At 38.6% G+C, this 17,610-nt stretch overlaps 1 protein-coding gene across 4 annotated transcripts in view; it reads right to left on the bottom strand.

Moving 5' to 3' along the window:
* kcnh5b (potassium voltage-gated channel, subfamily H (eag-related), member 5b) overlaps positions 1–17,610 on the bottom strand; it is a 187,471-nt gene that overhangs the window by 34,783 nt on the left and 135,078 nt on the right. For all 4 annotated transcript variants that reach the window (XM_088087523.1, XM_088087522.1, XM_088087521.1 and 1 more), the window contains one exon: positions 6,720–6,916. In XM_088087523.1, the coding sequence (XP_087943649.1) occupies positions 6,720–6,916 (197 nt within the window). The remainder of the gene's footprint in view (positions 1–6,719; positions 6,917–17,610) is intronic.

A 17,610-nucleotide genomic window follows, 5' to 3' on the forward strand; every position in this document is an offset into this window, starting at 1 on the left:
AGTGATGGATGTCACATGATGTATGCAACAGGTTACTCTAGTAAAACATGTATTTATTCTAAGTAAACCTAGCCCCGTACTTTTGTTGCCTAAACCTGAGGAAGTAAACCCAAAAAAAACATGTGCAACAATGTTGGAGGTTTACTTGAAAATAGCCTGTATGGATTTAATGAATGTAAACTGTCCATTCTGTGAAAATGGAAGTGTATTTTGAAAAGTCAAAGCATGTAACAAGTGTAAATTGACACACTGACCCTGAGCATCCAAAACACTGAAGGGGTACCACATATGTCACAGTTTGATGTGTAAGACCTCTGAAGTGCATCTTTTTATTGCTTTTTTTTTGATAACTTGTACATTGTGTTCATAGATGTAACTTTATTCCTGACTGATGACTGAATAAACTCGGTTTAACTGCTGATAAAGTGGAGCTTAAGTGTTTTCTATTTTAATAAGTTCAAAGTTTACACTCTTATCTATCAATTATGCTACAAACTGTCCTTTGATAACATCTGTTAGACTCGGTTGTTTCATGGTTCATTTTAAATCACACTGCTCTCTATATTTTTGTACTTATGTTTCACAGCAGGGATGTATAACAGACCTCTCGAGTGTGTTCGCTTTCAGCCTCACTTTCTCATAAGAGGAGATAAAGAGATAAAACAGATGTGATTCAGGTCTCGAATTAGATGTGAACTCCCAAACGGCTGCTGCGCTCGTGAAGTGCACGGCTCTTTACCGCTGCATTTGGGATTCATGATGGCTCAGCTACTTCAACTTTCTGCGGGGCTCGCTGTGTGACCATGGCAACCACAGAAACCACAGTGAGGGGTAAAACATAGGAGCTGATTTTTTACTGGACTTAAGTGAACGATTCACGTCTTCACCAGCAGAGAACAGACGGATCAATGACAAGAAAACAAGACTCTACTACCAAACCAAGCACCAGCACAAAAGTTAAAGTACACAGATGAAAAGAAATGAATAAATGTTTAAAACATCCTGCTTCTGCCACTCTAAATGGTAGAAGTGCTGTACGAACACAAACTTATTTTTGAAAATTACTAGTAGATAATCACTTATTTTGCTGCAATCATGCAAACGTGAACATGATTTCACTAAGGGGTGATGCAAAGTATAAATGAGTGCACATGACTATGTATGTGCACGTGTTTTCAGGACAAGAGAACGCTGCATGAATACTATGGTTGTTAATACTTATCACTTGTTTTATGTTTTTGTAAACCTGTACCATTTTTACTTATTGCTTAATATTTCTTTTATATTCATATTTCTTTTTTTTCTCCCCACCTCTGGCCTGTCTGCAACTTATTTCCAGTTACGGTATCCATGTGCTGTGTAATAATTTAATTTTATTTATTAATTTCATAATTTTTTTCTAAATACATATATTTATATATATTGTTAGGTTTCAATATTTAGCACCCTCGCTTGTAAAGCATTTTGAGCTGCATTTCATGTATGAAAGGTGCTATACAAATAAAGATTATTATTACCTCAGGTAAGATGGGAACATTTTTTAGACAGGTTTGGGAAAATAGTATTTTGATACTAAAACATACAGACTTGGACCAAAAATTGAATGTTTGCATATGAATACATAACAAATACTAAAGGGAAAAATAACAAAAATAAAAACCAACCTTTAAATATAACAGACCCTCCCTTTAACCGAAGCAACACTTGCTTTCATGTAATAAGAAAAGAGACTGAGTTTTAAACGCTCCCTCTCAAATACAAACAAGCATTTTGCGGCTGAGAAAAAGAGATAGAAATTAGATTCAGAGTGTAACAGAGAGAGAGAGACACGAGGAGGGAGAGAGGCGCTGAGAACGAGCTGAAGAGAGAAAGGAAAGTGCTTACAGAGGCAGGTTGGTAGCCGGCCATTATTGCATGAGTGACAGGGTGAGTTAGGGCTGACACACATTCTGCTCTCCTCAGAGTCCCACAGGCCACGCCAGATCTCCCAGTAGAAGTTGTTTATCTTCATCATGGCGGCGCTCTAGCAGCTGTCGCACGTCCCGGGAACAAAAGAGCTAACTGAGGAGAGGAGAACCGACTCTGCCCACATCTCTATTTCTGTTCTGTGTTTACATGAGGGGACCACTGGGTCACTCTCCTGCTGCACGCAGCAAGAAAAGTGTCCATCCTCACAATTAACTCAGATTGGAGGAAGTGGCAAAGACGTGAGACTGTTTCACTGGTTCCCAGAGCAGCTGAGCGCTTTTCACGGCGTGTTCATGAATCAAGACACATTCTGGTGAAGCATGTGGAGCTGCTGACAGATGATAGAGGGAGATTGTGTTCGAAACAAGAGCCATTATCTCATGGTAATGGTAGTTTCACTTTTTAACTCGTTTTAAAGCTTCACTTAGCAGATTTGTGTGTGAACTGCCGCTGTGTAATCAGCCTGAATCACACGCTGGGGACAAAATGCAAATGAGCATCTCGTCCTTTCTAATTAAGAAGTATTCTTTTTCTGGAATAAATCTGTTAACTAAGCCTAAAGTTTCCTCTGCGGTTGATGAGGCCAGTCACATCTCAGAGCAACCAAACAAAACGTTGCACCTGCAGAAATGATAGACTCCAAGCCTATTTTTCGGCATGTTTACCAAGGCGTGATAACCACCAGAGACCGCTGATAAACAGAGAGACAGCCCACTTAAATGTCCTTTATCTATGTCCCATGGGTTTCACCACTGTTCTGTCCCTTTAGAAGACTCGCGGTGAGTCCATTCATTCCCATAAAAAAAGTGAGTGAGTCCGGATTATGACCAATTCTTTCACCCCATTGTCACTGAAGTAAAAATTGGACCCAATTTTCAATATTTCAAACATTGCAACCCTAAAATGGCATTTTTCATAAACACAAATATAAAGAAATTAACACTGTTTGAAAAAAGTCTCTGTCCCAGAAAACTGCTCTCATGACATCTCGCAACATTATGAGTGGAAAACTGTTGAGTTGTGACGTTTGTGTGACATTTCAGGTCAGCAGAAATGGTGGAAAGCATGGAAACAGTGCCAACAATTGATGGTAAAAGAATTATATATTTTGTTATTATGTTCCTAGTAGCTATCATTCACTTTTAGTAGTTGCACATTTTAGTATATTTATCTATTAGCTGTAGCAAGCAAGCAAACTTTTAACTAAAAAACATGCCAGGACAGTATAATAACATTGATAACAACGTTATTTTATAACACGAGTTGCTGACTTGACGTCATAAATGCATAAACACGGCAGGCAAAGGTCAATGTTTGGTCAATGGTAAAAAACGTTTTTACTGATTCACGTATTAGACATCAATATTTGATCACATTTGAAGTGTAATATGGTACAAATGTTAACTGCTGTCCATGTAGAGTGACCTAGATTTAATATAAAAATATAATATATAATGTATAAAAAAATAAAATAATATATAAAAATATAAATAAACTGGAAAAAGCTATAAACCCTTTATATAAACACTCTTAGAATTACACTGCAACCTTAAAAGCACATAACACAATGGAGTTGGAAGAACAACTTTCCAACCCGGAAACTACGATCCTCCGACATCACTTGAATGCAGCACGAGTACCTGAAAACAACCTCACTTCAAGAAATCTGAATTGTCCCTTTAATGGACAAATGCCACATTCCATTGCATTTATAGATCTAATTTAAAAACATGTCACAAAAAAAGCTAGTATAAACCTTTCCAGTCCAAACTTTTATTGCTTGCTTTGCTTTTGGGAACTCAAAAGTGAGTTATTAGCTAAGACAAACACAGAAAAAAATGTCCGCCACAGATCCACTATGAAAAATCTATTTTGAAAATCCAATTTCCAGAAATGAAATGATTGACAAAGCAGCTCGAGTCTGTTAAACTTGTGCGCATGGAGAGCATTAACAGTACAGAGAGATCGATCAGCCATCCCTTCCTTCTGACGTGGACGGATCTCTGCAGCCTGCATTTGTATAATTTCTTTAGAAAACCGCAATCAATATATATTCATATGCGTTTCATTTCAATTAATATCTGCTGTTACTGAAGAGATGGGGCCAGGCTCAAATCAATGTCTATGCGGAGTCAGTGGTTTTGCACATTTGAATGAAGAACCAATTTTCTCCATTAATAGATTTGGACATTAAAGTGTTAACTCGTGCTCACAGAGACATAATACATTGCATGAACACATATATTATGGTAGAAAGACTTGGAAAAATACTCAAAAGTTAAAGCAAGGAACAACAGAAGCTTAGAATAAAGTAAAATTATGGAATATGCACGCATAAGGTCATGCAGACCAAGATGCAGTGCTAAGCAATATATCCATTAATAAATTATAATCCATAAACTTTGAACTTAAAACGCAGACAAACAAACACACAGCTCAGAGCGAAGAGACTGCCTGCTAAGATGTCAGTAAGGGCGTCAAAAGGGCACAGGACATAATGAGTCCACCGGTATGTATAATTTATCACGTTCGACACACGCTGAGAAAAACACCTATTGAGCGGAAGAATAAAAGATGAAAAACAAACATAAGGACAAGTAAACAAAAGATTTAAGTGATTATTGTTGGTGTGCTCGAGCCTGTATTTGTATATTCTACTGTTCTCATACACATGAAAAAATCACTAAAAACCTTAGTAAATCAAAAAAGTAATTTCTCCCTCACACATTTCAACCCCTCAATCCCTGATTTTCCTCTCAGATTTCCCATCAGACATCTCAGTCCTCACTAATGAAGTCTGGTTCATTTTCTCATACACACTGTTGGGTGACTGACAGTTCAAGCTCTTCCAGGTTTGTATGAAAATGTAACTTTATCCAAAAGATGAACAACTGTCTTAGAAAATATCGGGGTTCTTTGATAGAAAGTCAAAGGTACAACAAGCCTGTGGAAATGAACACTGAAGGAGAGAAGTCAACTCTAACTCCCAAAGTGCAGCTCAGTAGAAAACACACAATCACAGGGTGCCTCCAATGATGGATTCAGAATAAATATCACACTCTGCAAAGACAGTTTACATCAGCTCACTTTTGGATTTTGGGGTTAAATTCAACAGTTTTAGTGCAGCATTTTTCCCCCAACTGAATAAACAACTCTTTCTCTGAATGGCTTTTCCTTCACAACAACAACAACAACAACAACAACAACAACAACAACAACAACAACAACAACAACAACACCTGAGGGCTCATAGACATTAAAATATATAGAGTCACCCACCAAAAACAAACAACCAGGGGAAAAAAGGATTTCTACAAAACCTCTGGCTGAAATAATCAAAACTGATGGCCACAACATGAATCTATTGTGTGTTTCTTCAACACTGTATCAAAAATCATTTGCTCATTTGCTCACTATTGAGTTGAGAGCCAAGTAGTTTACAAAAAGGCTGAATAAGCCCTAAATTGTGAATCATCGTTCTCAGGTGTCGGATGGCACTGCCATTAATTTTAATGTCAGTATTTTAATATTTTTTTTTGGTATTTTGGGCAAAGTGGTGTAAATAAATGCAAACAAATAAAATGGCTGACACAAGCTAAATGATATAATAGAGTATTCTGGACATAATGAGAGAACTTTCAATTATTAATTTACAGCAGTCAAAATACAGACACAGCCTTTAACGCCTCCTCGAGTAAACTCTTGCGGATCGAATACTAAAACTTATCCAGACATACCATAAACAACAACATTTAGAGAGCAAATCATGCTCTGATTAAACCTAATCAACGGCTTGTTGTTGCTCTGAAAATGAATTGGAGGTGCATGAAGCAAGTAGCAATTTAGGACAACTGAAAAAATCCAACGTTCACTTGTTTGCATCAGGTCCAGTTAGGAATTACTGTACGACAACAAGCTCAGCTGAAGACTAACTGCTAGCTGGCTACATTCACTAAAATTTCTCCTGCTACTAGAGTTTACATCTGGTTTTACATCAACATTTTTATAGTGAAATTTCAGTTAAATGACACACCCAGCCAGTTTTGATTAAACTGTAAAAAAAAAAAAAAAAAATAGTCACCACAAATTAGCAGCTCATAAATTAGACGACTTAAGCTAGTCAGCAAAAGCTTAACCTGGAAACCCAGCTAGGCCTCCATCCGACTCAATAGTCACACACAGAAACAGGACACTCTATCAGGCAACTAAACACATTTTTCCCCCTTTTGTACGTGGATATTATGGCATAACCGTGATAATGCATGTTGATAAAGGACAATAAAGGACTCAGAAACAGTTTACGCTGTGGAAATCTTCAGCTCTTTTGACTGTAGACACTGTATCATCTTTGTATAGGCTAGTAGGGCTGTGAGCCCTGTGCTGTTGTTTCACTATTAAACCAGCAAATTGTCTAAATTCTCGATATTGATTTCAATTCTCAGTAAACATCCTTAATAGGCTGACTGTATGTGAGCTAATGCAATATAAGTGTTGGCTGAAAATTAAAGATCTACTTGTCCAACATAGAAAACAACTAGCAAGAAGGCAATATCACGGTGAATAATGTAGCGATAACCATACTGCAATTGAGAAAATCAGGCTAAAAATTATGTGATTTGTGAATAAGTTTTGTGTAAGACGCATGATCAGGAATGCTTAAAATGGTTTATGTTTGGCTTTCATAGTCATTTACGTAAATTTGAGGTCTTTGTATTTGTATGTGTCTGTGTCCACAGAGTGAGGTACCTTACCCGCTTGCGCAGGTTGCAGGTGAGGATGAGGTTGCGGGAGAAGGAGTTGGCGAAGGCCGTGTAAAACTCCAGCACCTTGAGCAGGGCTTCCCTCTTAATGACGTGGAGGTCGCAGTACGTTAACGCTCTGACGTTAGCGCAGGCATGAGCCAGGGTGGTTTCTTTCCAAAAGACGTCACCAAACACGTCGCCTTTACCTGCAGACACAAGAGATTTAATTACTGACACAGCAATGGTTTGATAAAAATTACACCTCAAGTAAAACTAACAAGGGCCAGACTTAAATAACCAGTGTCCAGTTATTTATATCAGGTAAACATTTCGAAAAAAACTGAGGGAGACAATTAAACAGCATCTTTTTTTGGATAATCGATCATATGTTTAAGTCATTTGTTTCAGAATATATGATGAAGTTTATCAACTGTGAGGATTTGTTGCTTTTCTTTGTCTAATAAACTGAATATCTCTGAGTTTTGGACTGTTGGTCAGACACATTTTTTTTTAAGAGGCATCATTTGTTGTTTTAGGCATTTTATGATGGATAGTGATGGATATTCTTCACAATTTTCTGATAATGTATAAACCAAAGACACACCAGATCAACCACAAATAGCTGTTAGTTGTAGCTTTACAAAATTGCAACAAAACTATAAAGAATTACATTGTTTGGGGATATAAAATTCATCAATCTCTCTTTTATTGTGACCAAAAGTTTAAAAAAGCCCCCACCACAGGGTAACAGTTTCCTATTTACAGACTGTCTCATCTTTTGACAAAGGTAATGTAAAGTAAACCTGATTGCCAGATTGATTGTTCCTGAAAGTTACAGAAATTATCTGATGCAGCCTCACAAATGCTGCCGTAGGAAAGGCGGTTTCACATGTTGTTAGAGGATACTTTGTAAAATTCTGAGGCCTTCACACAAATTGGACGTCTCAGTCTGGTAAGTAGAACAATTCAAGTATATCAAGTCAATTCGGAGGGCTTTTGTTTGTATATGGACAGTTTCTCCAGCTAAAGCTCACTAAATAATGTATTTTTAATATTATCCTTATAAAGCCATATTTTTATACTTTCACGAATGTTTGTTTTCATCTATTGTGACAGCTACAAGACCACAGAAAACAACATGCGGGTAGGAGAACTGAAGGTACGGTAGCTGGGATGTGCTAATTGAGAGAGAAAATCTGACTAAGAAGTCTGAAAATAAAATCTAATTTTATTGGGCTGTGATGACAGCAGCATCCTCTGCTGTGGACCAACACATCACATCATATCCACTGTCAGCTTAGTTTATGTAATGTTAGAATATTAGGAGAAAAGAGGGACATTAATTAATTACAGGACAGAGCAGATTAGCTGCAGGGACATAACGTTGACAATAAAACAATAAACATAAATCATCTGCGTCTATGCATAAAGCTCACACCTACTCTCCTTTCCTTTCCTTAGCAACAGTTTTACCTGGCCAAGGCCTTAGCAACAAGACTGCTGATTTCACCATGTGCACAATCACACCTTATACGAAGTGGCAAATACAGGTACAGTTAGGGCGATTTCATCGACTTCAGATGCAACATAATCCAAGTGGAAAGAGAATGTAAGTCAAATTACTGCCTCACGGTTGTATGCCCCCGCCAATCGGTTACCTTTACATCCATGTCTATCGAGACTCACATGTAGCTATGACAGCAGACAATGCCTCAGATTTGGATGTTGCTGCAAAGAAGCTACAACTCCTAAAACATGGATGCATCACACACATCTTCAACCAACAGATGATCTATACATTCAGCACACTTCAGGATGGACACCAAAAATTACTGTCACCAATTCAGTATCTGAAGAACTGTTATGGCGCTGAGTAATGGCCAGACCTTTTGGGTATAAGGTGTTGTGACTTTATAATGTTATGCTAGAAGGCATTTTTGTGAAATGTCATCATAAAAAGCCTATAAATTCTTGTGTTATGGCTCAAAACGCTTGACCTTCAACCACCAAAATCTAATCACTTCAATGTTTAGTGTAAATTTATGTTTGTACCAAATTTAAAGAAATTCCTCAAAATTTCCTTGAGACGGATATATGAAAATGAGATGGACACAAGGCCACAGTGACCTTTAACCACCAATATCTAATCAGCTTATTCTAGAATTTACGCAGATGTTTGTGCAAAATTCTGAGAAATTCCTTCAAAACTTTCTTGAATTTTTCCATAGAGAAAAATGAGATGGACCAAAGACCACAGTAGTCGCTGACCACCAATATCTAATCAATTCATTCTAAAGTTTAAGTGGATGTTTGTGCCAAAGATAAAGAAATTCCTCAAAATGTTTCTAAGATATCACATTTATGAGAATGGGACTGATGCAATGTAACAGCAAAGCTTTCCTGAGACATCCCATAGATAAGAATGATATGGATGCAAGGTCATAGTGACTATGACCACCGAAATCTTATCAGTTCATTCTTGAGTTCAAATAAAGTTTGTGCCAAATTTAAGGAAAGTGCCTCAAGGTGTTCTTGAGAATAAGACAGACACAAGGTCAGAGTGACCTTTGACCATCAAAATCCAATCAATTTATTTGTGAGTCCGAGTGGGCATTCGTGCCAAATTTGGGAAACATTTCATTGAGGCATTTTGACTTTTCATGTTCATAAAAATTAGATGGATGGACAACCTAAAACCGTATTACCCCAGGCTACGGCTGCCGTCAGTGCGGAGGCATAAAATCACGGCAACATAAAAGAAATGCTTTCTAAAAACTTTGACTCACAGCGAGTGATGTTGCACCCTCGAGGTAATTAATGCTGTGATGAAAAGAAACCTCAGTAGAGTGAAGTGTAATGTAATTCAAAAATAAAGTGATGAGAAGGAAAATGCAGGTGGCGGCATGTAAACTATGAGCAAACTGCATTAAGAGGTCGGTTGTCTAATAGCTGGCTTTATTCGTCTAGTTTAGCTGTTGGAGGTTTGGCAGGTTTTTTTTTGAGAGCTGTCAGTCAAAGTGAACACTGCTGGGAGAAAAAAACAACTGACATTTAAAAGTGTGTTGCACTTGTGACATTTCATGCTGCCGATCAAACAGCATGTGTTTAACATGTTGGGTTTTTCTTGGATTTTAGTTAAATAAAATAGTTTAATAAGGGAGATGTTAAGTTCTTGCAAAATAAACCAAAATCTTGTGGAGCTTGAAGCGCTGACCCACTCAAATTGATCTCCTTTCCTTCACTGATTACAAGCCAACTGCAGCCACCTGGATACTTGACTTATCAACTGCCAGCATAAATTCCCCATGCTAATCACCCATAGCAGATGAACGCGTGTTTACACTTGTGAGCGTCTCCTGGGCAACGACACAGTTGTTCTGACAATAATAAAAGGGTCATAATTATAAACATCATCCAATGTGTCATATGTCATCAAACTTTGCTGAGTTATATCAAGAGAAACTAATCTGTACTGGATGTTGCCCACTGTTTTACCCTTAAAGTGGAGAAGAAACGCTGAACATCACTGTGGTTAGTGTGATTTTTACTTCAGGCAAGATGTGGCACTGCAATCAAACTTTACATTCATGTAGCTTTGCTAGAAAACTAGACAATAATTCACCTTTTCACCCATGGGGCGCAGCCATTTGCAATATTTTGACTATAAAATCAAACTTTTTATGGTAATATGTCACAGTTCTCTAAAGTATGTTAACCCTTTGTATGTGAAAATCAAAGACAGAAATTGTTGGGTTCACCATGCTTTTTCCCTCTTTTTGCATGCCTATAATTTAACTTTAATTAACTCTCGTGCTCTTACAAACATAAAAAAAGCAAAAGGTTCCCATGATATTGTAAAAACATATTTGATGAAGACCCCTAAAGTCAAGTGTTCTAATGTTGTCATTGTCATCGGATGAATTACTCTCATTATTATTACCAGGGGCAGATGTAATGTTTTAAGGGCCTGGGGCCTCAAGCACATTACCTTTTTTTCACCCTTTCCCAAACTGGGAATGTTCGCAGGCTTTTGGCAGCTATAGGAGAAATAGGCCTACTCAAAAGTGTCTAATTTCCAAATAAAGTTATCAACAGCACAGAAGTTTAACAGAAGTTGAAGTCCTGCAGTCAGGAGAGGTTGGCCTATTATCAGCACAATCTGCTTAAATTTACCTGAAGTTCGTGTAAGATGGAGCTTTTCATTTTTATATAATGCTGCAAAGTTTAATAAATAATAATAATGAGTTGAATACCCCCGCTGTAAACCATCTTCAAGGTGATACCACAATTACCATCATGGATCATCAGACCGATTATTGATGATTAATTAATAGCTCTGACATTTACACAGACTTTTCAAATTACTGCACAATTCAGGATAAAATAAAAAGACCATGAAAGGGGAAATAATGGCTTAACTGTGTAAGATGAATTAAAATTGTGAAAATAACATGATATTCTCATTCTGATATTATATCCGAATGCCAGCTCCAGTGTGTGGACATGTCCACAGCCTGCTCCAGCACGGACATGTGGGACAGCCCGCTCCAACGCATGGACAATGTCCCACAGCCCGCTCCAGTGCGCGGACATGTCCGACAGCCCACTGCAGCGCGGACATATGAGACATAGTTATATAGCTAAATAAATGTTTGTTTAAAAAAATGTGGAAAAATAGAAAAAACTGCCTTTTTCAAATAAACTCCAAGAAAGCCTTATCACTATTTTTCAACAGCATAAGGTGAGTCATAAAATACAAAAATAGAGCAAGTAAGAGAAAACAACATCACATAAAGAAGTTTCGAATATAATGGTGCTTTTATGCCACTTTCCCCTGAAGAGATCTCTGCACTCTGGCTGTAACAGGCACAAAAAAAGTAAAATCTGGGCTAATCAGGACTCAAATCTGTGTCAAACCTGCCACAACCATCAGCTCAGCATTTTTTGGAGCCGTCCACACTGTCCACCAGCTGTCACAACACACTGAGTAATAGACGTATCCGGCATGCTGTCGCAAAATGCCGACAGAGTGTGTGTGTCACTGCGAGTGTGTGAGTGAGTGGATCATCATCTCGACAATCCCTCCTCTGCACCCCACCCCCCCCAGGGCCCCTTTCTCTCCGAAACATCCAACAGTGACTCAGGCAGCAGGACTCGTCTGGAACGAGCTCCCCAGAGAGCCGAAGCTCCTCGCCAATTAGCTGCCTGGATGTGGACGCGGTCACACGAGCCAGGGGGTTGGTGGAGGAGGTGGCAGCGGTTGTGGTGGCTGAGTGTGACACTTACAGCAGGGTTAAAAGTCACAGCGAGGACTGCTACAATTGGCTGGGTGGAGATGGATACAGCAGTACCGTGACCCTTGTCGTCAGGCTTTGTAATGCTGCTGATTACTCACCCACAAGCGGGACCGCTGCTCATATTGTTCTGCCTGACTGCTCACAGGGGTTACATGTTTATACACTATTACACACTGAATATGACGCACAAAATGCCCCGTGTACCCACTGTTATGTACTGAAATAACACAGACATACTAGCATATACAGTATGAGTCTATTCTTGGTTTGTTGCCTCGGTCCATGCAATGAGAAAAAGCTGCCAAAGCGAGGCGACTGGGTGTAGCATGCTAAGCTTCAAGGTGAACAATAAGGTTATCAGTAGGGTCCAATTCAGTTTTACTGTAACTGTCCTAATCACCCAGGTTAACCTCCTTCCTTCAACATTTTTATAGCCTCATTCCCACTCTTCAAAAACCCACTAACACCCACTAACATCTGGCTTTTTAATGCAATGAGAATCTGTATGATCAGCATTCACACTCGGGTCAAATGACTTTATAGTGATCATAGATTTTTATTGTCTCCAGCTCCGACTGGCATTGATGGGAACACAATATCCATTTGAATGCGCTAATTTCAGCACCTTAAATGGCGAAATGCAATTGCGCACTGTCACTGCTTACTACTAGTCTCCTCCTAAGCAGCGCTAAAATATTTCAATTTTCAATACCAATAGTCACAGCTGTCTGCAACTGATACTGAAATTAATATTGAATAAATTCCCTCGAGGTGTTCTTGATTTCTCATTTAGGAAAATAAGATGGATGAAAGGTCACACTGACCTTGACTACTGACCACTAAAATATAATCATTTAATAACAAGTCCAAGTGGATGTTTGTACCAAAATTGAGGCAACTCTCTCAGATATTCACAACAAGGCAAAGGACAAGGTCACATTGACCGTTGACCACGAAATTCTGATCAGTTCATTGTTGAGTCCAGCTGAACATCTGTGCAAAATTTAAAGAGATTTCCTAAGGGTGTTCTTAAAATATTGCATTCACAACAATGAGAAAGACCAGGTCTCAGTGGTCTTTACCTTATACTACAGAAATCTAATCAGATCATATTCGAGTCCAAGTAGGCGTTTGTACCATATATGAAGAAATTTCTAATTTCTAGATATTTTGGTTAGAAGAATGGGATGGATGGACAACCCAATAACACAATGCTTCCCGCTCTGCCTATAGTCGGCACGGAGGCATAAAGATATGCCTCATATTTCTCAGATCTTTCATTGAACATATTAACATACTGGTTGTATCATGACCCCATGCTCTTGTAGCTGTGGCAGATCATACAGCAGATGTACATTTCTTCTCTACTAAATATTGCTGCCAAAGGTTTGTTATCGGCGTATCATTTGAACCCCTGGTGACACAGTGTAATACTGCTTTGAATCCACGGAAATCACGCTGTGTAGTCCCATGTGTATTCTTCACAACATGGGCAGTTTAAAGGGATGAAACCACATAGAAAAAGAAGAGGCTTGAAGGTCTGATCGCTGCTTTTCTTGTTCATTTACCACTAAGAGGGACGCCTACTTTTATTTATTATTATATTTTCCTTTTATTTGGCTACATGAGGATCAATTCATAGTCAACATCCTGACAAATGTGGAGACGACACTGAATGCTGCCTGTAAGCCCCCAATCAGCAGAAAAAGAAATTGCATGTGGGTGGGGGGGCGGGATGTGTTCCCTTGTATTGCTTTATCTCGCATTGCAGCTCATCACACATCAGTCCGGTAAGAGGCATCTCAGGCTGATACTTTTAGCTCTGTGTGTGTGTGTGTGTGTGTGTGTGTGTGTGTGTGTGTGTGTGTGTGTGTGTGTGTGTGTGTGCCCCCGCCAGGCCATTATCTCTGAAAACTGAGTGGGTGGAGACAGTTCTACAGCTGCTGTGACACTGATCCACCGGCAGCAGCATTAATGGTCCTGATTGTATTAGAAACACTACTATTAGCATTTGAAGCACCCTATTTAATAATTGTAGTACTCCAGACTCCAGATAGTTACTGTGCAGTATGTCAGGCACAGTTTTAATTTGTCCAGTTTTAGACATGAACTGATGACTGATTAATGAAAGCTTCTCGATGTGTTCACAGTAGAAAAAAAGCAATACAGAAGTTTACTGGAGCTCATTCTGTTCTCAACAAGAGGAACTTGATCCTCCTCAAATACCCAACATGATGAGCATGATATTAATCATAACCACTAATGAGACCATTAATTAAAACAATTGATGTATTAATTATGCTGCTGCATCTGGTCTTTGCAACATATGGGCAGTTGTTTCCCTCGGGGTAAATAAAGTTATTTCTTATATGAGCTTCAGATCACCCGTGAGTTTGCAAAAATCTCTTTTTTGTAAATGATGAATATGCCAATGTGTGCAGAATGGTCCTTCAAAATTCGATAAATAGTAGATAGTTTGTGTTATGCAAATACAAGTGCACACATGGATTTATAAGAAAACAAAAATATAGTTGCAGTAGTGAAAAAATAAATAATAGCTACTAATAAAATGTGCCACAAAAACAAGGCTCTCATACTAAAAACTCAGCTCAATGCTGTTATTGACAACTAACCAGCAGAAGTCATTTGACATCACCATGTTTCTGCATACCACAGCTACATTACATTTGCTACATTTGATCATGTTTTGGCATGTTTTGTGGGAGGCACAATCCTGGCAGGAAAAGCAATAAAGTCTCGGTTAAAAAATAACCCCCCAAAAAAAAGCTTTTGTGCAAATAATCCCGGCTAGAAAAACACAGACAAGCTGTTACAACACACTCCTGTTTAGTATCAAAAAAGCAGTGATGGAAACACAGCGATGACTTAACAAAACACATCACCCTCGCCTCCACAAAGTCAACACATAATAATTCAGAAATGCTAATTTTATACATATGACACATACAAATGTAACACATTTGTGGTTTGCAGAAATGTACAATGGAAACATTTTCTTGATGTGGGTTAGGGTGTTGATTGTGTTGATTCCATAGTTATTTGATCAATTAATTAGTAAATTAACGGTTTTGAATATTATCTATTATTGCCTCTTTTTAAAATAACAGTTATACATTTAGTAAAAGATGTGTTTTTACATCTTCTAAGAAAGCCTAGCCTTCATCATTTGTGCGTACGCACAGTCTGAGGCAGTTCTCAATTTGTTTGAGTACAAATTTAGGTAAGAAAATATTAATGAATCCCAGATTTCTGATTAATTGTTCTTATGCACAGTTTAAGCACAGATTTGTGTGTTTGCAGTGTTTGTGAATGAGGCCCAATGTTTTTCACAATCATATTTATTTTTGCATTTTGCTGCTGAGATCCAAAATAAGCACCTCTCTCATTCTGCTCTGCACACAAATGTATAGTAAAGTAACAATAAAGCTGAATAAAATCAAACTGATTTATAGTTCTGTTAAAAGAATAAGTTGCAGTCAGTTAGCCTAAAGACTGAAAGTAGGCTGATACAGCGCGTGGCTGTGTCCAAAAGTTAAAAAAGATCTTATCTTTATGTTTGTTAGAAAGACCGTACATCCTGTTTGGTACATAATAATGTCAAAAAAAGGAGAGAAGATACTTTTGTATGAGGTGATGTGTCATTTTCAAAGGATGATATCTGAGTCCTCAGATGGTCCTGAAAAGCAGCGCTGCTTTAAGTCACTTTACAAGAATCTCTCTGGTTAAAATTGCCTTTCATCCCTCTTCATTTAACCTGCACTCTTAATAAATTCCTCCTCTAATGTATTCCACATCAAAACAGCCCTGCACTGATTCTTATTACCGGATCTTGTAATGCAGCCACACTCATATGTGGTTGGAGGCTCAGTTCCTCCTGTTCACCGCTGACGTACTGCTTGCTGGGCCAGAACATATTGCTGTGTGAATAAAAGGCCAGACCAAAATCCCTTTCTCAGAACCAAGCATGAATAATGGATTAAGAAATTAATCAGCTCACCATTTTGGCAAAAACAAAAAAAAAGAAAGCTGGTGAGTGAATTTTCTTTGAGCTGAAGCAGAATCATTAATTGATAATTTAGACTAAAAAGCTGATGGTATCTGGTCATCTGTTCCTCAAGCTGTTTTTTTTTCATCCCCAGAAGGCAATTTATTCAAGTTTTTATAGAAACAGGTAACTTTCAACAGAAACGAAACCACGTAAGAACCCCATAAAAGCTAAGTACATGAGAAGAGACTGAATGTAGATGGATATTTCTTTACTCAATATATTGTTGGAACAATTTAACAGACAACATCTCAGATTTCCATCCCCAGCATTTGCAAGTGGTTTTAGTTTTGGCTCCGCTTCTGCAAAGGCAACCAGATTGCTTTTCCAATTTCCTCAGAGCTTAGCAACTACCAAATTTACTTTGGTTGCTCCATCGTCCGTCTGCTACTTCCGCTACTGAGAATAGTAACTACAAAGAACTTACATAATTAGTCTGTGGTAACTGGGGATTACTACCAAAAAGCTGAGCGGAGAAATTAAAGCGCTATCCTCTTCCTGTTTATGTTGTGCAATAGTTGATGGTCTTCCTTCGTGCTGTAAATTGAACCTTCATTTTACAATACCTGGTGTCAGACACAATTTCAGAGTTAAAGCGAGGCTTATAACTAATCTAAATGCAAACAGTGTCATTACTCGACAGACATTACATTCTGCAATCTACAGTTACTTGAGAATGACAAGTTGTTATTGCATGCTGGTGGAGAGCCAGGAGGGACCGGATACACCGGCTACACCGGTTTCCCGTGTGTGTTTGTGTGTTTTTCCTGCACCTTACCATGCGCCTCTTTTGTCTAAACCTAACTGTCCGGCACTTTGTTGCCTAACCCATCGTGACAGTCTGCACTGTTGTGTAAACATAAGGACCATGCTGCTTTCTGCATGCTGTGACATCACAGTAACGGGCTGCATCACCCCCCTGACATCACTGTAACGGTATCCCCGAGTGCAAACAGCTGACGCAGAAGGATACCTAAGACGTCATCGGTAGATGCGGAAGGTCCTGACAGAGCGGCACCACATGACGAGTTCAGAGTGAGAACGTGTTGCAGATTCAGTAAACTTTGCCAAGTGGCATGTCCTTGTTGTTGATCAGCGATCAGAAAATTGTGCTGCTCTGACAATTCCACAAATTGCTCCCGAGTTACACTTTTTATATTCTCCAGATTGTCAGTCAATGTAACAAACGACTTGGTTGCCTTTTTATCTTTTACAAAAACCACAAGGAGTATTGACCTCTATCTGGCTGCTGCAAGTCTGATGCAGCGTCACATTAACGGTTTCTGGACGGTTTTCAAGCTTCCAGAACCTTTTAAATCAAGACAAACCTCGTCCACTGCCATCTATGTATATATTACTGACTCTGAGATCTACTCTCACTGTTACACATCACAGCTGCCTCCCACAGTCGCTGCTGAATGAGTCTGATACAGCACACAGTGAGCCAGGTGGATGATGAGAGCGTTATTACTTATGAGTATTTACTGGAGCTGCCACAGTATTGCCTTGTTACTGTGGGAGAACTGTTTTTGTGTGT

This window comes from Plectropomus leopardus, chromosome 14 (assembly GCF_026936395.1).
Source record: "Plectropomus leopardus strain MGB_pleo_1.0 chromosome 14, ASM2693639v1, whole genome shotgun sequence".
Lineage (NCBI taxonomy): Eukaryota > Metazoa > Chordata > Actinopteri > Perciformes > Serranidae > Plectropomus > Plectropomus leopardus.